Source organism: Tasmannia lanceolata, unplaced genomic scaffold (assembly GCF_043159265.1).
Source record: "Tasmannia lanceolata isolate RefF3 unplaced genomic scaffold, GAP_Taslan_0.1 ptg000008l, whole genome shotgun sequence".
In the NCBI taxonomy this organism is placed as follows: Eukaryota; Viridiplantae; Streptophyta; class Magnoliopsida; order Canellales; family Winteraceae; genus Tasmannia; species Tasmannia lanceolata.
In genome coordinates, this window is record NW_027518685.1 from 5,350,954 (window position 1) to 5,376,625 (window position 25,672).

General features: G+C 37.4%; 3 protein-coding genes across 5 annotated transcripts; 1 reads left to right on the top strand and 2 right to left on the bottom strand.

The window, feature by feature from the left end:
- Window positions 1-747: 747 nt before the first annotated feature.
- LOC143884064 (beta-glucosidase 46-like) lies at window positions 748-8,207 on the top strand. Its single transcript, XM_077387438.1, has 12 exons — window positions 748-973; window positions 1,237-1,303; window positions 1,396-1,454; window positions 3,117-3,192; window positions 3,290-3,364; window positions 4,554-4,641; window positions 5,263-5,515; window positions 5,770-5,885; window positions 6,224-6,479; window positions 6,555-6,657; window positions 6,772-6,880; window positions 7,794-8,207. The coding sequence occupies exons 1-12, from the start codon at window positions 821-823 to the stop codon at window positions 8,014-8,016; spliced, it is 1,578 nt and encodes a 525-aa protein (XP_077243553.1). The 5' UTR covers window positions 748-820; the 3' UTR covers window positions 8,017-8,207.
- Window positions 7,038-17,980, bottom strand: LOC143884065 (Pseudouridine synthase family protein). 3 transcript variants are annotated; one of them, XM_077387439.1, is made up of 11 exons: window positions 17,524-17,980; window positions 15,094-15,222; window positions 14,708-14,962; window positions 14,448-14,529; window positions 13,809-13,924; window positions 13,671-13,725; window positions 13,263-13,374; window positions 12,500-12,669; window positions 11,935-12,224; window positions 11,700-11,753; window positions 7,038-7,528 (listed from the first exon to the last, which is right to left on the bottom strand). In XM_077387439.1, exons 1-9 carry the CDS (start codon window positions 17,739-17,741, stop codon window positions 11,940-11,942), a joined length of 1,422 nt encoding a protein of 473 aa, XP_077243554.1. In that variant the 5' UTR covers window positions 17,742-17,980; the 3' UTR covers window positions 7,038-7,528; window positions 11,700-11,753; window positions 11,935-11,939. The 3 variants fall into 3 exon arrangements, with proteins under 3 accessions (XP_077243554.1, XP_077243555.1, XP_077243556.1); XM_077387440.1 differs by lacking the exon at window positions 7,038-7,528 and adding an exon at window positions 9,127-9,295; XM_077387441.1 differs by lacking the exon at window positions 7,038-7,528 and adding an exon at window positions 9,302-9,601.
- An 841-nt stretch (window positions 17,981-18,821) lies between these two features.
- LOC143884066 (septum-promoting GTP-binding protein 1-like) lies at window positions 18,822-23,109 on the bottom strand. Its single transcript, XM_077387442.1, has 7 exons — window positions 22,864-23,109; window positions 22,313-22,654; window positions 22,046-22,166; window positions 21,816-21,912; window positions 21,400-21,439; window positions 21,135-21,218; window positions 18,822-19,321 (listed from the first exon to the last, which is right to left on the bottom strand). Exons 2-7 carry the CDS (start codon window positions 22,619-22,621, stop codon window positions 19,157-19,159), a joined length of 816 nt encoding a protein of 271 aa, XP_077243557.1. The 5' UTR covers window positions 22,622-22,654; window positions 22,864-23,109; the 3' UTR covers window positions 18,822-19,156.
- Between the last annotated feature and the right edge of the window lie 2,563 nt (window positions 23,110-25,672).

The window sequence follows — 25,672 nt, forward strand, 5'->3', positions numbered from 1 at the left end:
GCAGAATTTTGAAAATATTAAGGGGCCGTTTGGATATGAGGATTTTAGAATCTTGGATTTCCTCAAAATTGTAGTTGGGAGACAAGAGAAGAAGGAGACCTCCGTTTCTCTTTAGAATGTTGGATTTTAAGTGAGAAATCCAGGTTTTACAAATCTCTCCCACATCCTCGCATTTCTAAAACCAGGAAAGATGGGATGATCTCTTGCTCTCTTGTTGACGGAAAGAAGGACGAGAAAACAGAAAACGACGGCCGGTCTTCTTCTCTCGTCTCCCAACTACGATTCGGAGGAAATCCAAGATTCTAAAATCAGTGTATCCAAACGGACCCTAACTTTCTTGTAGTGTAATTAGAGAAACAAAAATAAAAGGGCAATAAAAACAAGAAAAGACCCATTGCACACAGCTTCCCACATCCTGACGGGATTAATCATTTATATGAATTTTCTACTTTCCTTTTTCCACAATGATATTCCCCGTTTTAATAATCATATTTCTCTTTTCATTTGACACTTTTCTAACTTGCTGTTAACGTCTGGTGTTATTCCCATATAAAAAAGCTAACAGACCCTCAATTATTTTCTCTATGAACATGCATATGACTAGTGTTTCTTCCTTTTTACTTGATACCCATGATACGACACAGGACTAAAAAAACTGAACGTGGCAGACCCCTGCCCTAAGAGTGTCCGTTAGAAAAGAGCCCAAAAGCCACCTGTATTTTTTTAGCACTAGAGTTTTCAACATCATCCTCTATAAAACAAACCCAGTTTCATTTTCTAATTCCTAAACCAGACCCCATAACGTATCTTCCTCTTCTTCATGGGAAACTCATTTGGTTTTTTCATCTCTGCCTTTTATATTCTGCTTTTAGTTCTAATGTTATCATGTAATTTCGTAGCAGGAATTGCGACCCAGAACCCTTCTTCATTTCCCAAAAACTTTCTCTTTGGAACTGCATGCTCCTCTTATCAGGTCAAGGAAACATCTGTTGCCCTTTATATATATATATATATATATATATATATATATATGTGTTCTCCTTCATAAACACGAGAAATAGACAAAAAAAAAATCTTGAATTTTGTGAATAATTCAAATTAAGTCCAAATATGAGAACCTCTTTTCTTTCTGGCATGGATGTGATCAAATTGCTGGATTATTGATGGGTTTAGGTCTACCAGAAAATGGAAAAAATAAGAATACAGTATTCTAAAGCTTTATGGAAGTTTTTGCAGGTTGAAGGAGCTTATTTGGATGATGGAAAAGGTCTGAATAATTGGGATGTTTTCTCTCAAATTCCTGGTAGGTAATGTAAGAGTTCAAGAAATTTTGCAGTCATATTTTGCAGTAAGGAAAGTGAGGTGGGACTTAGAGATTTGTGTGAGTACTTTCAGGTAAAATCCTAGATGGAAGCAATGGTAATGTGGCAGTTGATCAGTACCATCGCTATTTGGTAATATCGTAACTTTCTCTACATATTCTTCTTGGGCAGTGATAAATTCACCCCCCCCCACCCCACTGTTACCATATTCACCCCCTAATTTTCAAAACGGGCTGTACAGCCCACACCATAGGATGATCCAAACCGTCCATTTGATGGGCCACAATGTAAATAGGTTTTGCCCCAAAAATCATTTCCATAAGTTGATCCTAGTCCTCCGATCTATAGAGGTTTGATTTTATGGAGTTTCTTTATAAATCGGATGGATAGGATCATCCTATGGAAATGATTTTTGGGGCACAACCTCTTTACATTGCGGGCCATCAAATGGACGGTTTGGATCATCCTATGGTGTGGGCTGTACAGTGTGAATGACGTGGTAATAGTGACTATGGTACGTTTTCTTTGTTGCTCACAGTGACTTGGCATAAAGAGTCAAACTCGGAGACTTAATACTGAAAAAGTTGCTGTTAGGCTCGCTCCTAACATAGTTTCTCTTGGGCCATGTTTTTGTTCCATTTGAGAATACTTTAGATCAGATTAATCCATATCCTTGATCTATCAAGTCTCATTTATCATGACATTTTACAAGATAAATGGTCATGAATGCACATGCATGTCCGTATGCAGGACCGTAGAATTGATCATAACCATTGATCCCGAGCGGTATTGTCTCAATATGGGGATCAATGGTAAATGGCATTTATTAGGTCCCAGAGAGGGAAATGCATGTGGAAACCAAGACCGTTGATCTCATAGAACATCATGAGATGACCCACGCGGCCTCCATCCCGTCGGGTATATATGTTTGGTTAACAGTCTGCAATCATTGGAATTTCAAGTGCCAATGAATGCCTATGAATGCCGAATCCTTGTTTAATTGCCAATATTGCATTAAGTTCCATTTGACTCTCTCCGGCATATTTTTGAAATCAATATTGTTTTTTTGCACACTTGGAGTCCATGTCACAGTAATGTCCCCTTGAAAATAACTTGGCTCCAACTCAGATCGGAGGAAAGTCCCGGTTTGGAGGAACTTCCTTCCAACCCCTTGCGCTAATGGCTCTAACAGTGTGGAAATATCAATTACTTCTAAATCATAAAGTAAGCATGGAATTGATATTTCCACACCCCTTGCTATTAGATGGGTTGTAGGAAGTTCTTCCAAACCGGGCTGGAGACAAATTTGGTTTTGTCCCCTCTATTCATCTTCCAACCAAATTCTATCAATAGTTAAGATTTTGGTAGAAGAATAGTGGAAAAGGTCCTCTTTCTCTCTCTCTCTCTCTCTCGGTAATGCCTCTCCTACTTTTTCTACTTCACTCAAATAGAACTGTTGTGCAACCAAACACTACTTTCCACTATTCTACTATTCTACCCTTTTGACTTCTTATTATTCTACTACTCTCTAAGCTACCCCCGCGCAACCAAACATAGTCCGACTCTTGAACGAATCAAGGGCCTTGGATCACTCAATCGAGGTGTTCTCAACTACATATGGCCAGACTTCTAATTGCTATTTGGATCAACAACGAATCTGATCGCTTGGATGAAGCATAAGTGGGGCCCGATGAGTGTCTTTTTAGCATATTTTCTTAATTAGGATGCAAGGAAAACAAATTAATACTGCTACTGAAGAATTACGAATTAGGATTGATGAGTATGAAAATGCAGGAGGATATAGAATTGATGAATGGTCTTGGAGTGAACAGTTATCGATTCTCCATTTCATGGGCAAGAATCCTTCCAAGTAATATTTCCCACATCTATTCAATGGGAAGCTTCAGTTGAAATGGCATGCACTTCTTTTTAGTTTTTACTCAATATAAATTTACTTTTCGTGTTAGGAGGGAGATTTGGAGGCATAAATTCAGCCGGAATCAATTTCTATGACAATCTCATTAATGCCCTCCTCCTTAAAGGTACCCCCCCCCCCCCCCAAACTTCTCTAAAGTTTTATTTCTCTTTAATTTCTTATATGATAATCTTTGGGAATTGATATTTGCACTTTATTGCTTTGATATTGACACTCCTCTTTTTGGATAAATGAGAGGAATAGGCAAATAACCTTCGCTTCTCTGTAGGATAAATCCCAGATACCTTTTGCACAAACATACTGCATACTTTTATTTCTACGTGTGTGTATATTTTAATAAAATGTTTTTATCAGATTATTTATCCCATGCATGTGCAAAAGCATTTGTGGGATTAATGGTGTCGATGCTCCACCACATAAGTTGATGACTTGGTGTGGGGACATCGTTAGGTGGACCCCACCTAAGATGAAGGGCAAGTAAGGTGATGGAGCTGTGGGTCTCATGACCACATACTTAAACGTCCATCTTGTATTTGAAATTTTGAATAGAGAAAAACTCCCCCCATGCAAGGAAGGCAAGAAATAGAAACAAGTCAACAACCTGATACGAGGAGAAAAACTAGCTCCATCACAACCTAGATTAGATTTCTTACTGGAAGAAATCAGATATGGCCTTCACCCACCATTTCTTCCCTCTCTTTTTGCAAGATATGAATATTTCAGGGTTTTTTTTTGTTTGGCATCGATCTTCTCTTCATATTATCATTTTCTACTCACTGATTCAATTCCAAAGGGATTCCTTAGATGGCACTAAAATTGGTAATATCTGCAAATAACCTTACTTTAAGTTAAGGGCAGTGATAAATCGTCTCCCAAATATCTTAAATCGACTCCCCATGTGTCTTTCTCTCTCCTCTGGGTAGAGAGAGAAAGTGGAGAGAGAAAGACACATGGGGAGTCGGTTTAAGATATGAGGGAGTCGATTTATCAGTCCCCTAAGTTAATCATAATTGCAAATGAGAAATTAAATTAAGACCTCTTTAGAGGCTAATAAATACATCTTTCTAAAACTATTATAACCACTATTTACAAATAGAACTTTTGCATATATGAGATTATGTGCAAATAATTGATAGAGGTAGAGAGGTCGTAGCATATTCAATCAGAGAAGTTAAAGTATAAAGAGGAGTGCCAATATAAAACCAAAGGAGTGCTCTGATATGATATCCCTTCCATTAAAGAAACTAGCTTAGAAAGGGATTCACATTTTTGTTTTGTTTTCTTTAAATATACAGGAATTCAACCCTTTGTTACATTGAGTCATTACGACATCCCACAAGAACTTGAAGAGAGATACGGGTCTTGGCTGAATTCGGAGATACAGTAAGAGTTTTGGCATGCACTCTATATAGTCTTCAATTCCCACCCTTTTGAAGTTTTTATGGTTGATTATTCGAAAATACAGTGAGAGTTCTGTGCATGCACTACATAGTTTTCACTTTCCACCCTTTTGAAGTTTTCATGGTTGCTTACACTATAGGCACTTATACTCTTAGGAATAAATTTTTAAAAATTACAGTGTGGCCCACCTTTGTTTGACGATTCAAACCATTCATTTATTGCGCCCCAGTGTAAGTATGTGGTGACCCATATATCATCTCAATAGGAAAATCCTAAACCCCTTCATCTGGAGAGGGACAACATCATATAAAATCCTCTACAGATTGGAGAATTAGGATCGTCCTATGAAGATGATTTTCGAGGCACTGCCTAATTGTGTTGTGGCCCAACAAATGAATGATTTAGATCTTCAAACAAGATGGGCCCCACTATTTTTTAAAATGCATGATGTCATGGACTGAACATTGCAGATCAACACATGCACTAGTGTTTACAAGATTGTTTCTGCAAAACCAAAGATATTCCAATTAAAAAAAAAAACAAATCTGTTTTTGCAAATATAGAATCATTAGCAATGCTCAGGCAAGAAAGGGTGCATTTCAGGGAGGATTTCGGCTACTTTGCAGAAGTCTGTTTTGGAGCGTTTGGCGATAGGGTAAAATACTGGGTCACCTTCAACGAGCCTAACATAGCAGCCGCGCATGGTTATCGTTCAGGAATTTATCCTCCGTCTCATTGCTCGAAAGAGTTTGGGAATTGTACAAATGGTGATTCTGATACAGAGCCCTTTGTTGCAGCTCATAACATCATCCTCTCCCATGCGACCGCTGTTAATATCTACAGAACTAAGTTCCAGGTATTTGAATCGTCAATAGATAACTCAACCATTAATTTCTATGTCGTGAAGTATTTACAGATTAATTTTTTCCCAGTCTGGGTCTGATTGGTTTTAGCAGATTTAATTTTGATAATTGAGATCAACATTCTTTGTTTTTTTTTTTGTCATTTATTTTTTAGAGTTTAAACTTTCTTCCTCTACCATCAAATTCTGTTTGAAATGAATTGGTTTTTGAACTCTTCATGAATCTGTGATTGAACGTTTTGTCTCAGAAAGAACAAGGAGGTAGCATTGGGATCGTTATGAATACAATGTGGTTTGAACCCATCAGCAATAAGACGGAAGACATTGTAGCTGTACAAAGAGCTCAATCTTTCTTCATGAACTGGTCAATATCTCTGCGCTCCAAAATACAAGCATACATACATACATATACACACATAAAGGCTATACACATATACATACAGATAACAACTTGAGGATTCGATATTTTGGTATAAAAACTGAGAATTACTAAGCAGTACATCGTTCGTATTGAATGTGTAGCCACAAAGTGTGAATTCTTATATTAATAATAGTATCTGAGCCAAAATTTTGCTATATGGACAATTTAAGTGTCTCGCATGTTACCCATATCTCCATACATGCATACATAATATAGAAAAAAATTATATACACATCACACAGACAGTTCTTTAACTCAATGGCTGATCGTTGGTCTTACAGGTTTTTCGATCCTATTATATTAGGAAAATATCCAGCAGAGATGCAAGAGATTCTCGGATCGAATTTACCTTCATTTTCAAGAAATGACCTGGATAAATTGCAGAAGGGCTTGGACTTCATTGGCATCAATCACTACACAAGTTTCTACATCAAAGACTGCATCTTCTCTGTGTGTGAATCTGGAATGGGTAGTTCCAAGTCAGAAGGTCTTGCCCAGCTTAATGCACAAAAGGATGGCATCTTCATCGGAGAACCTGTATGTATCTAACCTCCCGTCAATCACCATCAATGCTTAATGTTAATAAATTACCGAAGCTTTTCGTTAATGCAGACTGCAATGGAATGGAACCACGTTTACCCGCAAGGACTGGAGAAGATAGTTATGTATCTAAAGGAGCGATATAACAACACAGCCATGTTTGTTACAGAAAATGGTGCGACTAGTGTCGTGAAGTTTCCATATGCAAAATTTTTCTCAAACTAGTTTAACTTGTTTGTAAGTGTTTATTTCTGCTGATATACAAATCGAAAACTGTTGGGTCTTGTAGGATATGCTGATGAGAACAATCCAAATGCCAGCATTGAATCTTTTCTCTATGATGATAAGAGAATGGAGTACATGAGTAGCTACTTGGGCGCCCTTGCGACAGCAATCAGGTACAAAGAGTATACATGCATACCCATGCTTACATTTTATATCCATGTTCACATTTCACACGTTCACAACATGCACCAACATGCACCAAAGTGACAATGAAAGACAGTTGTAATGGCTAACAGAAGTAATTTGCATTTGGGTAGTTGAGAAACAAGAGACCGCACAACAATCAACTGTGTTTATTAGCTCATAAAATCAAGCACTCCATAGATATGGAAAAACTAAAGGAATAATAGCATAGCTGAAGCAAATCTGACATAGGCACTGCCTACTGCGTCCATTACATGGGGATGCAAATTTGTTAATACTGATCTCCCCCCTTAAATTACATACCGACTCAGCACAAACAACTAATCAGCCTCTTATAGAAGCCTAGGTTTAGAAACTCGATTAGTGGCCTTGAGATTTTGCCAAGTCAACTTAACAGGATGAAGACAGGCATTGCGTAGTTCACTCAGTTTGGATTTGACCTGGCTTAGGACCAGACCAACCAAAAAGTTCGAAAGGCCCGATCAACTACTGAAGACTCCGTAGAAACAAACACATGGATGTGAGAGACTTGGTCAAGTTGCTCCTGTCCTGTCTTGACTAGTTCAGTTTGATCTTGAGACCAGATAGAACCAAGTCGATTGCTGCTGAACTTGAACCTGGCATGAAAATGCAACTAAGATAACAGAATCCCCAGATAAGCTTTACTAACATGGTCAACTAGGACTAAATAAAAGATGCGAATAATTACTAGCTAGGCACCAGTAACAGATACACTTTTTTTTTTTTTCGAATAAGTACTTTCTATTTTAAAATTCTTGACAAAGATCATTGAACAACTACTAATGATGTGAATATCTGTGATTGGATATGCAGCTCCTTTTGAAGCCTATTGATTTCTGTGTGTTTTACTTGGTTGAGCAGGCAAGGAGCGGATGTGAGGGGGTATTTCGCCTGGTCCTTGCTTGACAATTTCGAGTGGAGATTTGGATATACAAAGAGGTTTGGGCTTCACCATGTTGACTTCACAACTCTGAAGAGAACTCCTAAGTTATCAGCAACTTGGTACAGAAAGTTCATTGCAAAACATAAAACAATACAAAACATAATGGCTGACAAAAATCAAGAGTATTTGGTGTATCAGTGAGATGGCACAGAAACCCAACTTTATAGACCAATTGAGTCATGAATCAGGTTATGATTATGGTTTAGCTATATGGCACTGTGGTGTTTTTTTGTTTGTTTTTAGTAACAAAAAACAAAGTTAAGTGGCATGTAAGGAACAAATTGGTTGATATAAGATATAAATTCACTACAAAAAATACAGGATAAAGAGAAGTGACAGCATTTTTGAGCTGGAAGAACTCCATTTTTTTTTCTGCCTCACTCTTAAAAGGTGGGTACGAGAAACTTTTTTCTAGCCAGAGAGCCTGTGTTACATGGATTCATCAGAATGGTCAAAGTACCAAGGATTAGTCGTGACATTACTAGATCTCTTTCATCCATTTTTTTTCTTTGATCTCTTTTTTTTCTTTTTCTAAATACTATTGCCACAACTATAAGTATTGCATGTGTTGAGTTTTATCTACCCTAATAGTAAGTTTTTTATATGAAAATAAAGCATTATATTTACTTAACCTATTAAAATTTTCCATACATTACTTCCTATAACCATATTATTATGTGAAAATATTAAATTTTGAGAATTGAGTAAAATATTTTGCAAATAGACGAATCTTTCTATTTGAGGTTTGCCGAATCTGAGTTTCGTATACCCATGTCGGATTCTCAAACTCGTATCCGCACTAATGCAACCCAGAAACGAACTGAATATCGATAACTGAAGGAAGTTGTAAAAAAAAAAACCTTGTCAGTAATATCGATATTTGAAGGAAGTTGTATACAAACCTTGTCAATAATATCGATATTTGAAGGAAGTTGTATAAAAAAACCTGAAACACTTACCCGTCCATATGGAAGCTCTAGGCGCCCTATTACGGCCTAAAGCGTTTGTGTGTCCATTTCCCAACAGAAAGTGCGCTGAGAAGTCACGGGATACTCCTCTATATGATCCAAGACCTTCTCCATAACATTCTCAAATCTTTACGGGGAAGCACTCTCAAATCTTTACGGGGAAGCACGTATGCTCAGACTCAGTGAGATGTCTTTAAGGAATCACCCTCCACGACAAGTACATCCAAAGAATCATGATCCATGGAAAGAATGCCCGCTTTAAAGGGAAAAACTGCTGCAACCAGCCTTGAGAATGACCACCTTACACGCCTATCATGTCCATGAAGAACAACCCTATACATGTCTCCTTTGATGACTTACAGTTTACAAGTCAACCAAGGAGATACATACAGATCCTGAATTACTTGCTGAAAAGCGATGTAATTTGAAGAGAAGACAGAGCAGATGTGAACCTGATAAAGGGGCAGTAAAGTTCAATAAATTTAGGAAGTTCTTGAAAAAGATTCCAGGGTGCAGTCTTGATTGAACTATGATCATAAAATATAGGTGTTAAAAAAGCTAAGGTGAACCAGATCTAAATAGCTTGGCCTCATGCAGAAGACACAGTATTTGGCCTCAAAGCTTGAATATCCAATGGTAGGTTGAGGAACAATGAGCTTCAAGACATCAACTCATTCTACATCATCCTGGGCTGTCGAAGTTAGCAATCCCATCACCCAATGATTAACGTCTAGCTCAATTGGACGTTTCAAAGTTAGCTGCAGAAAAACCACGTGATGATGATCGTAAAAAAAAAGTTATTGACATCCAGAGTGATCAGCTTTGCACCTAATGCATACATCTCAGAGTATACTAGTGCATTCTCATCTGGTATACCTTCATAATGAGTTATTCTTTGTATTGCTACATTGTTCGGAGACTCAAGTCAATCATTGACTCAACCGAGTCAACTTAGCTTTACCTTTGCCGAGTACTCATTGGTACTCCGAGACCGAGTTTTTAAATAGTTCATTGGAGCTTCTCTTGATTATAGAAATCGTTTGAGAACCATAGAAGATTTTGCTAAAAGAAGATGAACATGTATGGCTGTGATCAAGGTTAAACAGTTCCCTTCTTTCCCTTCTAATAATTGCATGACCATATGGCGAGTCCACAGATCATGCAATTATTAGAATGGGGAGTTTCTACAACATTGCGATCTGGGTTGAAACCCACACCACACCGAACCTCTTGAGAATTTGGTAGTAACATATGATCCGCAATCGCTTCTAATTGGACACGGAGAGCTGGGCCTATGCTCCCTGGAAAAAGAAATGAAACGTATTATGAAATTATCTACTACTAGTCAATGATCTTCAGTTTTCCTCTTCTTTCTCGAGATAGTTTTAACATTTCCGACCATGTTCAGGCTTTTCCATTATATTGGATCGCCACTACCTTCACTTATCATCAGGAATAACTCTACAGTCAAAGAACCTCTCAATAGTGCTCAACCAATCTCCTTACTCCGAAGGCTTCCATGGAAATCCAATCTCTAATTTTTTATTTAACTCCCATCTCCTATCATCTCGATTGAACATCTCCCTAGGACGAGCGCAGTTGTGGTTCTCCATGAAGTCATTTGAATAAAGAACTTCACTTTCTTGAATCAGACTCCCTAGATGCGCCAATAATCGGGTGAAGAAATCAATTTTCCTCATCAGTTTGTCCATCTCATTCTAGTTTTTCCTATGGCAAATTTGACTGGTGTTTGTATCCTCGTATCTTTTTTTTTTTTGGAGTGGTTTGTTATCCTCATCTTTAAGGATGCATGACCACAAAGTGCAAAAAAAACCCTAATCGAACCTAGCTCTATTACCAACTTGATGCTGGAACAAAAGAAAATGTCAATTTTCAATATCAAAAATCAATTACAAATCCTTTCAAAATGACAAAAATATTACTGCCCTTAAAATATGGACAGTAACGTTTACCGATTTGAATAGAAACCTAAATAGTGACCTAAAAAATTGAATAGTGACGTAACCAAATGAGGACAGTAGACCCACTTAGCATGACTTAAAACATAAGTGAGTAAAATAAATAAGTTACCAATACTCCAAATGTGGGGCCACTTATCCACTTATTAAGGTCGACCTAGTTTTTTGGATATCCCAGACTACTGCGAAATTATTTTTAGGGTTTACCATCAATCCATAAACGAATCCACGATTAAGGCCACTGCATCAAATGTTTTCAGTAGTCGTGCATTTCTAAAGTAACTGTGCATATGGGTTGTCCAATCCATGTTTTTTCTTGAAACAATCTAGTTTAGGTATAGAACTCATCATGTTCCTATTTTCATAATATCATAGTTACCAGGGTGGAAAACGAATTCCGGAAACGAAACGTGAAACAGAAACGGGAAATGTATGAAAAAAATAGGGGAAACGAGAAACGAGAAAATGATAGAAAATCGTATGAGAAACGTCTTAGGAAACGCATTAGAAGCGTTTCAGAAGCGACAGAAAAAACACACATGAAACACAAGGAAAACACGAAATATGTGGTTTTGTAGATTTAAAAACGAAAAGCATTTCTCCAATTGTTTTTTATCATGTTTCAGAAACGTATCTGAAACGTGTTTACCGTGTTCTATGGGAAACGAGTTTCCCACCCATGAGAAATGCGTTCTAGGGGAAATGGGTTTCCCACCTGCTCGAGGAGTTTCCGGCAACTAGGCATAATACATTTCCTTTGTTCCTTCAAATACACGACAAAAGTTCCACAAATCCTACTTCATTCAGTTGCTTGCAAATGCAAGAAGGAAAATATACAGAATTTAAAAACTGAAGGAGAATGAAAAAGGAGTCATACCTTCAACTTTGGGTGAAGCATGATATCCCCAAATCTATTTTACTCCTCCCAAACCTGTTTGAAAAAGCACAAGCCGTTTAATGGCACATTTCATGACAGCAAACTCAACAGCCAGAACACCATCCCCTGCGCTCAGCCCCCCCGCACCCCACCCCACCCAAAAAAAAAGAAAAAAAGAAAAAAAAAACGGCCGGAACTGTAATTTTATAGATCCCCATTAACTAGTTAGCTTCACCTAATTTAGTGTATTTGCCATCTCCACCATGGAGTGCCAGCCTCATAGAAACACCTGCCATCATCCCATGAGATTTGACATGCCTGGAGTCCAATAGCAACATTTGGTTCCTTCCCATGCTTGGCAATCCAGTTTTCAACAGCTCTTGTTCTGTCAACCTCACTGTTATATTGTTCTCCATATTCACCAAATGGGTTGGTGCCGGGATTGACCATTTCTGCAATTACAGCAGGCATGTACATTGCGTCACCCACTATAGGTGCACCATAGGCTGCCAATTGTGTTCGGATCTGCATCCAACGACTGGTTTTGTCAAAAAAAAAAAAAAAAACTATAATGCAATTATGTAAGCGTGGTAAATGAAATTCCAAAACGCCTTTCCATTTTTCATTACTAATACTTAATTATACAGGCCATTATCAAGCATCTCAAATGAAATATATGAAAAAGACAAAATAATTGATGATAGAGAAAGATGACTGCTTAGAAATGAAAATAATATGTCAGGGCATTTGATTGCATGAGAACAAGACAAAATGACAAAAAATAAAGAGATAAAAATTACCTGGTGAGTCTTGCCTGTCAAAAGATTGATCTTACACTCATAAGCAACACTCTTTGAGGGCCATCCACAATCTTCGAGACCATATCTTTCTTCAACAGTGGCACTTGGCCAAGGAACCTCTTTGCATTCCAATACCTCCAGTTGGCACAGATGCCATCCTCCAATAAACTCTGCAAGCATTATAGTTTCAAGCCCGAAATTCATCGACCCAAATTCTTGACATATCCCACTTGCGCAAGAGTGTACCATGGAGATCAATAGAATATGGTATTGCGTTTAACTTTCATAAGGCTTGTATACATAGAAAGTTGCAGTTTCATATTATTGTAAGTTCCAAAAAATAGCTACAATTAACAAGTGCCAATGAGATACAACATGACTGTAGGGAGACCCAGAGCTTGCATGCAACATCTAGCATGATTCTGAAATGTGTTTTGTTGGTATTTTCTATGGCCCAGTGTCTGATACCTGATGTAAATTTCTGACATAAACATGGTGTCAAGTTACACAGGATCTAAGTAAATTTAACAGTGATTTCCTTGTTGACATCCGGGACAAACATGGCAACAGATTTGACAAAGGGTTCTAACAGGGCAACAAGAAAGAACATAATTATGCTCTGTGAGTTCAGAAGATGTAGGTCCTCAAGGAAGCTAGACATTGTGTAATATAGTGAAGAATTTGTTATTCTTTCAGTTGCCTCAGAAAAAACTCTCAGGTAAAAACTACATGAACTGCTTGTTAATGCAAATGCTATTAATACCTTTTGAAACAATTCTTGGGGCGACATTCACTGGACGCATGTAGTGGGAAATTAATCCAACTGGCACAGGTGCAGCAGCTAAAGCGAGATAAAGCTTTTTTACCTGTTTTTCCTGGTTCCCAGATCAAAGTTTCTTAGTCAGGAGCCTACAGGTAATAACTTGCAAATTGTTATTTATAATGGTTAATCACTATCTAATAAGGCATTCTCTTGGTGCATCTACTGTTTACAATAAAGTAAATTATGAATATAAATCTTTTAATAAAAAATGGAGCAGTAATCAACACCTCTACGGGTCAGAAACACAGATCAATACTTGGAAATCATAACTTATAATGGTTGATCAGTATGCAATAATGAATTCCTTTTGTATTTATTGTCAAACAACAATGTAAATTGTGAACGTACCCTAATCTTTCCGTGAAAAATAGAGCAGTATTCCTTTGTCCTGGCTAATACAACACTGAACAAATTATTTCAAGACATTAGTTAATAAATATATATATATCCCCTAATTGGCAATTTAATCCATTGGGATATGCATACCAGCCCTCACTACAATTATCAATCTGATGAGTGGTCATCAAAGGAGTTGTTAAATCCAATGCACGGGAGGTAAAAGTTGCACAGCTTTCTTCAATGTTGTCTGTTGTTCCTCCCACCTAAGATAGAACCCAAGATAAAATACCTAAAGTCACAATGGAGAGGCAATCATGAAATTCAATCAACATGCATCTGGGAAATCAACATATTCAATGCTGGGGATAAAATTGCAAACATCAAGTCTATAATATATGATTCATAGCTTACAAAGCAAAGAGAAAAAGAGAATTAAAATTCTGGACAGTCAACATTGAACGAAAATACATTGTCTTTAGATATTGATATGGCATATGAATCTGATGTACATAGGTTGTATACGACATAGGCATGATGACACACCAATGAATTAAAATTTAAACCTTCAAGTATTTGCCAGAATCTGTGTTTTGACCGTTGTTTTAAATTTCGGCCGAAATCCAAATTGGTTGGGTCCAAAATCTGAAATTTTCAGATTTTGGTTTGGATTTTGGCCGAAATTGTAAAAATTTCGGCCGAAATGACCGAAATTTGAAAAAAAAAACGGTTTCAGTAAATCCATGGTTCTGACTACAATAACGTACTTAGGAACAAAAGTTGACATACCGATGTACCAGCAGGCTTGTCAAGAACCACATATGATTCAGTCACAGCTATAATTCTTGATTTCCAATCAATTTCATAGCACCTGATTGAAAGCCAATAATCAATGAAAACCATATAATATCATGTGATTGATATGCCGACTACCGAAATTGCATGAAATAGTAGTTCAACTGAAACTATCATATCAGTGTGGAATTAGAGAAGGAAATGCAATCCAAATAGTTTTCATGCTTATAAGAAATCAAGTGTTGATCAATTACCTAGGGAAGCGCTTTGGATGTATGTGTACACGTAAGTATGTGCCAGTTTCAACAAATTCACTAACGTGAGTTATCCTGAAGGTCTTTTGTGCTTCCCTCACAGTCTTCCCTTTAATGGATGCTCTTTTTTGCAGTACTGATGGAGCTGTCACTTCTTTAAATAACCGAATTTGCTCAGGTGTTGCACTTGGAGGAGGCTTCGGGCACACCAACGCATAATAAACAGCTCCAAAATGAATAAGATCTGCAACAAACCTTCATGAATAAAATTTGTTATGCATTAATCCATCCTGCTTTAGTTTACAAGTGTGAATAATAAGTACATTTGAGAATCTTGAATAGGGCTCCAAAATGATGGCAATCAGAAAAAAAAGATCCACACTCACAGAGGAGGAAGGCCCAAAGATTTACAAATATACTCAAGAACATTCCCTCCTTCCGAGACTATTAGGTGTTCGACCCTTGGGGGTCCATTTTGCAGTGGACATGGAAGTAAACGATTGTATTCGGGATAGCTGCAACCAAATTAGGTCCCAGAATTAGCAGATTCACAGTGAAAGACCACATGTGCCAACAGATAGAAGAAAGCAAAATCCAGTGTATAACGATGCAGAATCTCACTCTGCATAAAGTAATATTATATACATGCCTGAAATGCTACCAAGTATCAGCTGGAACATGCAGCAGAAAATCTAAAAGGAAAATATTATGGAACAACAGAAATACCAAGGAGATGAATGTTGCAAAACCATTCAGAAATATTCAGAAACAAAATAATCAACCGACGACCAATAGTTGATTATATAACACCTTTTTATTGAAAGGTTGGAACAAGATACTTTATAAAAAAAACTAAAAGGTAAATCAGTGGGCAGCTGGGGCCTCGAATACATCAGCTGTCTAGAAACACCCAACTATGCCAATCTATTGGCGTGGTCCTTAGCACACGTCAGAATGTGAGTAAAAACAATCACCCGCCCATTACACAAATTAGAAATCTCATCAATGAATCTAGCCACCCTCCACGGAGCAGTACTATCTCCTTGGCCCCATGAAATCATGCTAAAAGAATCTCCTTGCACGTCTAATCTCCATTCCATCCAAGGAAAACTCGCAACCAGAAATGGAGATCCTGACCTCAGGCTCTGATGAATCACGATGATTAGTCAAGATGTTGCATTGTTGATTTAGACACCCTACGGGTGTAGCGGAGAAGATTTTCAAGGAGCATTGTCCAACGGTTTGATAGAATCCAAGCTAAAGTGGAGATTTATCGTATTTATTTCTTGCATCTATCAGATTTATACTCATATGGCTTCCTACAATTACAATATGGGCTCGAAGAGCTATGATTTAATCTTGTAATATTCGCATAGTAGACGCTCTTTGATCATTTTTGCCATGAACGTATGCATCATTCCCAAACCACATAAATTTCTTGTGTTATCGTGTGTGATTGTTTGATTTCTCCATTGATATTGTGTTTCCATCAAACCTTAGGACATCAATTTCACAAAAATTCCCTTTGCTCCCTCCATTTTAAGAATAAGAGCAAGGAAAGTGGCCTTAAGGCAGTTATCTGACTTACCACTTAGATTTCCTGCACCACTTTCATCATACCCATATTGATGCAACCCCACATATGCTGATAAAAGGGCATAGTAAATCATCCGGTCCTGAGGTATTGTCCTCATCCATAGAGAAAACCACTCTTATAATTTCCTCCTCATCAAAGCTCTCCTCCAACCATCTTCTCTATTCACTAGAGATCTAGGTTGAACAGGATGCCCAAGAGCTTAAGTCTCCATTCCCCCTCTAATTACCATAAAGCTTCTTATAGAGGTTGATGAAATTTTCCTCAATCACCCCACCGTCTTCCACCTAGTTCCCATCTATAGTGAGACAAATAAAAGCATTGATGCGCGTGAAAAAAAAAATGCAGTGTTCCAATTATCTAACTTAAGCCATAAGGCCTTCGATCTATGGGTCTAACTAATTTCCTACCACATAAGGAGTTGATCATGCTCCTGGCGCAAGGCATGTTTGCAAGAATGGAACTCTGGATCGATCTGGCCCGATTCACACTCTCCATCAAGCTCTTTAATCTTATGTAAGACTAGAACAAATCCATGTCAAAATGAAACAATGAAGGAACTAGCAACATGCCCCCAATAATGTAGATTTGGGAATACACTACCAAGAGCTTGATGAGAACTATAGAGTCCTTGCTATTTGTCATAAGCTTATGCTTACATGTGTGTGACAGGTTCTACTAGTTTAATTATATAACATGTTAAATCAAAACGAGAAGTCACATTAAAATCAGATATTTCATTAATAATTCCAACATGTAGACCTTGTAGCCTTTCTCATCTTCACTTATATATTTTCTTTTTATAAAACAGAAATATAAATATAAAACAGATAATCAGAAAATAAAGCACCCGAATTTCCATACTAGTAAAAACAAAATGCATCAAAACAACCATATTTCCACAAAACCACGTGCGAAATCATGAAATACACCCCAAACCCAGATAATGTGAGGAAGAAACTAGGTCGAGAACGTACAATCCACAAAACAGAGAATAAAACAAAGATTATCCAACAAAAAAGCATCCAAATCTATTAAAAAGAAAGTATCCAATGCAGTAAAACCCTACCCATTTGGACAAAACACAAACACACACACACAAAACAAAACAAAAAAATGGAATCTACCCCAAAACGAGCTGAAATCAAGAAGAATCTACCTCTATAACAGATAAGAAACAAAACCCAGAAAAATAACACCTAGAATTGAGAAAATAAAGTACCCATTAGATGAAGGATTACTGATTGTAGAAGCAATCTCTGCCCCAGAAGTTCTACATAGAAATGCAGCCTTCTTACTGCGCTTCTTTAGAACAGGGGCAGTGGCTAACGCGCGCGCGAGAGCCATGGGCGCTACGAAGCTCCTGTAATTCGAAATCCATATCGGAGAAACCAAACAGGTGGTCAAGATTGAGGAGAAAATGGAAGAGCCAAACATCATTCACAAGAATGGCAAAAGGTACCGTTACATTCTTCTTCCTACTAAGCCCGTCTAGGGTGACACAAGGGGACGTGTATGTGTATTTGAGACCGTTGATCTTGTAAACATTGTGATGTGACCCACAAGATGAAATATTTACGGTTCATTTTTTGACTCGATAGAACCCTAAACGAGGATTGATGTATCAAGGGGCTAGATCAACTGATGAAGGTGTTCTGAAACACATGTGGTTGGCCTTTTTTCCCACTTAAAAGCTGGCATAAAATGTTTATATGCCCATTTTACCTCAAAAGAGAAGCCTATTAAGAAAGAAAAAATCACAAGGATTGGGCATATTATGGTGGGTCCTACCATGAATGACCGGTGGTTCTGCTATATGCAGGGAGCATATGGAAAGTATCATTGGAATGAAATTCCAACTCTATTTCAATTCTTGAGGCTCGTAATTCAACACCAATACAGAGAGGGCAACTGTATTGTCGATGTTCTTAGACATGGTTTTAAATTTCGGTTTCCAATTAAATTTCGGTGTTGGCTGAAACCGAAATTTCGGCCCAAATCCGGTAATAATAATAAAAAATTATCTACTACTATTTACCGAATTTCGGCCAAAATTAATGAAATTTGGGACAAAATTTCAGAATGTTTGTATATTTTTTTTGTAAAAAAAAATTCAATTTCTCAAAATTTCAGATTTCGGCCGATTTAAAACCATTTTTCTTGCTAATACACAGCATGTGCATTCAAGGCTAGTTCATACTATTCTTCGTGGAGAGATGTGCTTCTTAAAGCTCAAGGGGTTGCACGGTGTGTTGCTATGGGGCTCCCAATATTTGGTCCTCATCACTTCGTGGAGAAAGACACATGGGAGTCGATTCATCAATTTGGGGAGTCGATTTATCACTCCCCTAAAAAAAAGCTTCATATGATAATGGCCCAAAGCAAAATGCATTGTTCTTGGATGTTGCAACACAACATCTATCACATGAAAAGTGCTTCCATATAACAAAGAAAATAATGCCAAATATCAGAATATCTCAAGTGGTGAAGAGAAACAGAGGATAATGGTGAAGAGAAACAGAGGATAATGTGTGATCTTTGTTACCTTTATAAGTGAAAATTTTGCTAACATTTGTTAAACACTTTAAGAGGAGATTACCAAGATTGTAAACCATTTATCTCTTCAACATTGTGTAAAAAGACATTAGGAGGGGGCTATATGACTCTTCACTCCATTCAAACTCAAAACCCAACACAAAACCCCCCCAATCAGAAACAAAAACCCAATAAACAAACCCCAATCAGAAACCAAATCTTCGAAGCCTAGGCAGTTGCATTTTTTTTCTTTTTTTGTGTGGCAATTATACGATTTCGGTATGTACATTTTGCCTTACAATCACCGGCAAGAAGAGGGCCTAGAAATCGATGATGGGTTCTCCAATGGTGAGGTTCCTCTCCACAGTCCATGGCAAGTTAAAGAGCTTGGCCGTGATGAATTTGAAGATTTTGTTTACATTTATGTTGTGGGTTGCACTTGAAAAGAAGAGCGTTGCTTTCATGGCACGAGCGTAGGCCCTCGCCTGTGGAAAAAAAAAATAACATTATAAAAGAAGAAAAAAGAATTAATAAAGGAGATTTTATCCGGTGTAAGCCCTTATAGTCCCTTATTTTTCAGAAAGTACTGTACGGACCACACTATAGGATGATCCAAACCGTTAGTATGATGGGCCATAACGTAAATAGGTTGTGCCCAAAAAATAATTTCCATTGGAGGATCCTAGCCCTCCGATCTATAGAGGATTCCATAATATGCAGTTCATCTATAGATCGGAGGGCTAGGATCATCCTATGGAAGTGATTTTTTGGGCACCACCTATTTAAGTTATGGCCCATCATACTAACGGTTTGGATCATCATAAGAAGATTGGTGAGATTTGAAAGTAAAAGAGGAGATCAATCGACTACATCTTTTCTCTTATATTTTGTGGTGTGTGAGACTTAAGATACCCATTTGATAAAGAGGTGGACCCCCATGTATGATGCAGTGGCCAAAATTAGAGTTTATTGGACAATTCTAACCGTTGATTAAAGGACTTTTTTTGGTAGCCACCCATGGATGCCTCCAATCGGACGATTTGGATATTTCCATCAATGTGATCGTTGATAAAAGGAAGTGGGTCCCACGTTTTGTCTGTTGGAATAGAACCGAATTTTTGGGAGTTCACGCAAATCACTGAGCGTGACTCCCACGACTCCAAGTCCTCTTCTTTGATAAGTTTGCCAATCCGTCTTTGTCACTGCCTTTCACACAATTTTATATTTAATTTCTCTTCACTTTCTTAAAGTAAAATTTAGACAGCTAAGTCCAATAATTAATAAAAAATGATATTTGTTGGCGGATTTTATTGGGCTTTTTCGTTTACAACGAGTTGTATGGTAATGAATTTAAAAAGTTTTTTCTATGGCCCACATTATTGGATGATCCAAATCGTCCATTTGTTAGGCCCTAACATAAAATAGTCCTAATCCTAAAAATAAGCCTATGATCTGTAGATATTTTGAAAAGGACCGACGATATAAAACTCTCTTCAAATAGGAAGTTTAAAGCCACTCTGTGAAGAAATTTTTCAGGGCACCAGCCTATTTAAGTTGGGCCCAACAAATGAACGGTTTGGATCATCCAAAAATGTTGGTCCCACTGTGTTTTTAATGTATTCACACAGCAACAAAAAAATAAAAGAAGAAGAAGAAGAAGAAGAAGAAGAAAAGAAATGCTAATTGTATACGCAAGATCTACTACCTAAACATGTAGACACGTCATTTGTAAGTTGAAAACTACCTAAACACTAAAACACGGACTGCATGTTGTTTGCTTCTGCAACTAGCATTTGTCCATTTATGATGTCAAGGGTGAAACTTATCTTCTTAAAATGGCACCTATTTCTACATTTGAAATAGGTGGCATTTTCTTTTGAAGTGCCCGCCCCTAGTTTCTAATCATGTCGCGCTCTACTCCTTGCTTTCTACTTTATTAATTAGCTTTTGAAAGCTTTTACAATTCCCAAGTTGCTCTCAACACCCAATAAGATGAAGTGTGAAATGCCATTATCAAAATTTAAAAAATGAGAGTGGGTATGATAATTTCATAAGCTAAACTCCCTCCTACGGATTGGATCCGCCCATGTCTTGCTCTGTTTTTTGAGACTGAGTCATGATCCATTTCAAATTAGATGAGGGTGTGTAGTTACATGGTTAGGGAGAGAGAGGGAGAAGTAAAGAGAGAATACCATGTTAATGTCTTTTTCTTTAGAAATCAATCATATATCATGCAATTTCTTATAGATTTTGATCCCTTTAAAAATTAGAAGGAAAAAAAAAAACAGAGAAAAGTACCTGAGTCACGATTGCCCATTGCATGTCTAGAGGAAGATGTATGAAATCATCAAACTTCGTTCCTATTAGAATAGGAATTGCCGTCTACACAAAAAAAATTCAAAACAAAAGGGAAAAATTATCAAAAACCACCAAAGAGTAAAAACCAAGAACTCGTTTTACCAGTGCACATGGGTGCTAAATGCACTACAGGAACGCGGAAACCAACTTTTGTTTTTTACATGCTCGAGTGATGCTAATCCTTGCCTAATTAGGAATAAATTACCTGATTCCATTTCCTTGCTTGTCGATACCATCCAACAGCACTGCATTCATGTAAAATTACTTTACTTTAGATCTAATTAAATCCATAATTCTACTCCAGTAAATGACATTTTTTAAAATATATTAACCATATAACTTCAAATCAATTTGCATTAAGTCTCCAAACAGTTACAGACATTCTCCCTTTCCTTAAAATTTATAGATCATCATGGGGTTTCTATTTTAAAATAAAAAATGCTCTGTTTTGGCAATCAGCTTACAAGAAATCAATGACAAAATTCTTCAATTAAAATAGAGATTAGTATATTCCTCTTCAAATTAAATTCCAAATTCACCAAAGAACAAAATGGTATTAAAATCAATTTGGCCATAATATTAATTTGAGAAACATCAAATCAATTAAAAAAAAAACCAAACCTATTTAACGTGCATCGACTGGTAAGATCGAACATGATCAAAATCGCTGACGCGTCTTTACAAGCTAGTGGAACTTGATCAAGAAACTGATGATCGCCTACAAAAATCATCCAACTATTAGGAAAAAAGATTAAAACATCATTAGGGAAAATCAAACAAATATTAGTAAATTTCAAAAACAATTGCCAAAAAATTCAAAAAAAAAAAAAGGAAGAAGAAAAGAATTACACCTCCAACATCCCAAATGCTAAAAGCGATTCGGGCGCCTTTAATAAAAAGTATTTTATTCATCAAATTCAATCCTGTCATTTGTAGACATCTTTGATCCTCCAAATCTCCCAGATATTTAATCTTCATAAAGATAAACAAACAACAGGAAAACAGATTATAAATTCAATCAAAACCCAAAAATAATAAGGAAAAAAAATGTATAAACAATCAATAAAAAACCCAATAATCTAGGATGAAAATCAACCTTATAATTCTCTATGCCTTACCATAAAACTTGTTTTTCCAATCTGAGAATCACCCAAAAGGCTAATCTTCAAAACCACCAAATCAGCATCAGTATCTAAATCGCTACACGTGGAGGGAAAATCCACCAAAGGCAGAGGACCGTCGGGAATTATTGCAGGAGCCGGCGAAGACGAACAGCGAGGCAGCCGGCGATACCGAAAGGGCTTCCCGGTAGAACAAATAAGAATTCTTTCCCAAAGAAATCGAAAGATTTTACGAAAGAACGAGATTTGTCCTATTACACTCCACTTCACGTTAACATGAATGAGTTTTCGGCAAATCTGAGTCATTTTTCAGTGGTATGAAAATCTCTTATGGCCATGAAAAGGGAGGAGAGCTCTGAACCCGGAAGGGTGTGGCTCTTTGGCGTAAAGTCATGGGTTTGCTCCCCAGTGACGAGCGTTCGAATCCCCCCTTGCTTGCCCGATGCGCGTGGTTTCCGGGTGATTGCGCGCATCCGTAGGGAAATAGTCCTACTCCCGACGGGAGTGGGGACACCCTTCGTTATCAAAAAAAAAAAAAAAAAAAAAAAAAAAGGGAGGAGAGCTCTTGGTTCTTGTTTTTCTCTTGGAGGTTTTTTTTCCCCTCTCTCTCAAATTTTCATTTTTTTTTTCTGAGCTAAGAAGGTGACTCCGTTATCGGAGACGGTTGACCGGTTTTAGAGATTTCTCAAATGAGTCCAAATTGCCGGCCTCTTGGGTTTTACGTAGCAGGATTATCTGGATGGCGTTTTCGTAAATCTGTGGGACAATAACAATACGTATAGAGTTAGAAATTTAGAATGTTGGGGATTGATAATGATAAGTAGGAAGGAGTGGGTAAGCTTCCTTCGTATGGGCCCACTTTGGCCATGTGTATGTGATCAGACCCGTTGAGAAAATATTGATCGGATGATCCTAGCCTCTTGATTTATAATGCTCACTTAGGCATGAATTGGGACCAGAACCATGTGATTTTCTAGAAGATTAACAGTCTCGATTGACACATACATCCCCCCGTTTGATCCGGTTTAATTTTTGGCGTTTGGCATGTGGAACCATGACAGTGGGTCCCAATGGAAAAGTAATAGGACCCACACGGATGTGCACGTATCATTTTCCCACGCGTAATGAATAGTGGAAGACAAAATACTGATATTTGTAGGGGAAATGATATCATTTCCCATATTTAATTAAAAATATAAGGCTAAGAATATATCATCTGTCCCATTTCCACCTTAAATCTAGTCCATCATCTAGGCTGTCTATTTAGTGGGCCCGGTTTTGGAATGGTCTTGTTCCTAACTGCGTAACTAGTGGTCCCTCTCCTACTTGACTCGAATCATTGCTTATATTTATTTGCAAATTTGCAGGCAATTGTTTAGAGCATGGACTCGATCAATGTATATTTGAAGGATGGTGGGGCCATCTCATTTTAGTGGGCCCCATATTGTACATGTTTGGAGCCATCTTGTTTTGGTGGGCCCCATCGTGTACATGTTGACACGTATATCTCTTTTCTCGTTTTCAGCTCTTCTCATCAAAATCTCGCGAGAGCATATGGCCATGCTGTCTCATGAGTGTTGGAGTAAAAGAAAAGCTGCAAATATTCATACTTATCACCTCCCATGATATTAATAAATATAAAGTATGTGTAGAATATTATGGCAAAGTGGATAATGAGCAGAATACATTATACCATACATATATATTTGGTGGGTGCACCATATGATATAGAGATATACATATAATATATGTGTAAAGAAGTGAGGGAAATGGAGGCAATGAGAAGGTTTGGAATTTGGTAAAGATCCCCGCCAACACCAATAAAATAATGTAACAACTATTCAATAGACTGCCTAACTAATTCTATTAGTCACACAAAATGGGTTGGGTGGATTCTAGAAAGGGTGGTCCCATCCATGCCTGAAGATAAAAAATAAAAAAATAAAAAAATAATAATAATTTGAAATCTTTTCATTATTAAAGAATTTTTTTTAACATTATTAAGGAATTTAAGGTTCTAAAATCTGATATTTAAATTGGTTAGGTTAGTCAATGGACCCAGATGGTCCGATTGATTCAAAGGATCCAAACTTTAATGGACAGGATTTGGGCAAAACATTTGAATTTGAATAAGTGTCCGTGTACAACGTAAGAAGGATCTAGGATAGTCTAATGGATGGTTTGATTCAAAATAGATGACCCATACTCAGAAAGTGTAATCCGGTAAAGGACCCGACCGGACCGTGACCAAGAGATGTGGTCCATGTGGATATGATCTGAAGTGGACCCATTGAGATCCCTAGTTAAGATAATCATATCAATTGTGTTTTGAAAATTGTTGCTTCTGCTTGAATTTTTGCAAGCGTGTCACCTCAAGGATTACACACTAGAGGAGAAGGACAAAGGCAAGAGTTGGATGATTGATAATTTAGACACAACGTGTCCTATTTGAATGGATGGATTAGCAAAGGGTGTTAGAAAAATAGAGAACAAAGAAAAAGCTGACAAGTAAGCTCTTGGGTGATTAGGATTAATGAGATGAGATGTGATTGTCTGATTGTCATCAAGCGACAAGATAACAATTTTTTCCTAACATTGTTTTGATTTTGGAGGTTTTAGATTGATTCTGAGCCGTTTGGATTGATCAGAGCGCGTGGAGAGCAAGATCTGCTCAACTTTGGGTTTTCTCCATAGGTGGAAAGGTGACCTGCCTAATTTTGGGGCAACTGCCCTTAGAGGCGACTGCCCACTTTATAGAATTCTAAAATTAATAGTTTACTTTAGAAATTTCATGAAAATGGTAATTTCACTCTTTCACATAGATGGGTGAAGGAATTCCTAGTTCAATAGAGCTTGGATAAGGCATTGGATGAAAAAGATGATAAGCCGGAGAAGATGCATGCTAACAAGTGCGAGGAGATTGAATCCAGAGTTCAATGGTGAGGAGGTGATTCCTATGTTGAGAGAGGATAAATCAAGATCTATTTCCGAAATTAACTAAATGAGTTAACTTGAGGCACCAACACGTGTTCACTGGCCGTGTTAATTGAGTCAATGAGAGTTAGAACCATGATGATTTGATGGTGTGCAGTTAATACTTCTTAAGTATAATACATCTTTACATTGACAATGAGCACGTGGAGACACAACTAAGAAATCTTCAAAGTGGCTATTGTTTGACAGTGCTGTGGCCTTTTAATTAATTTTATATAGATATATGATGGTTTATGAACAATAGGAAGCAAAACGTTGGTCTTTCTGTGTCAGTGGGTTTCATGGTAAGTATGCTATAAACAATGTTGCATCAGGATGTTTAATTAGGGGAATTCTACGAATAAAAAAGAAAACCTACGTACA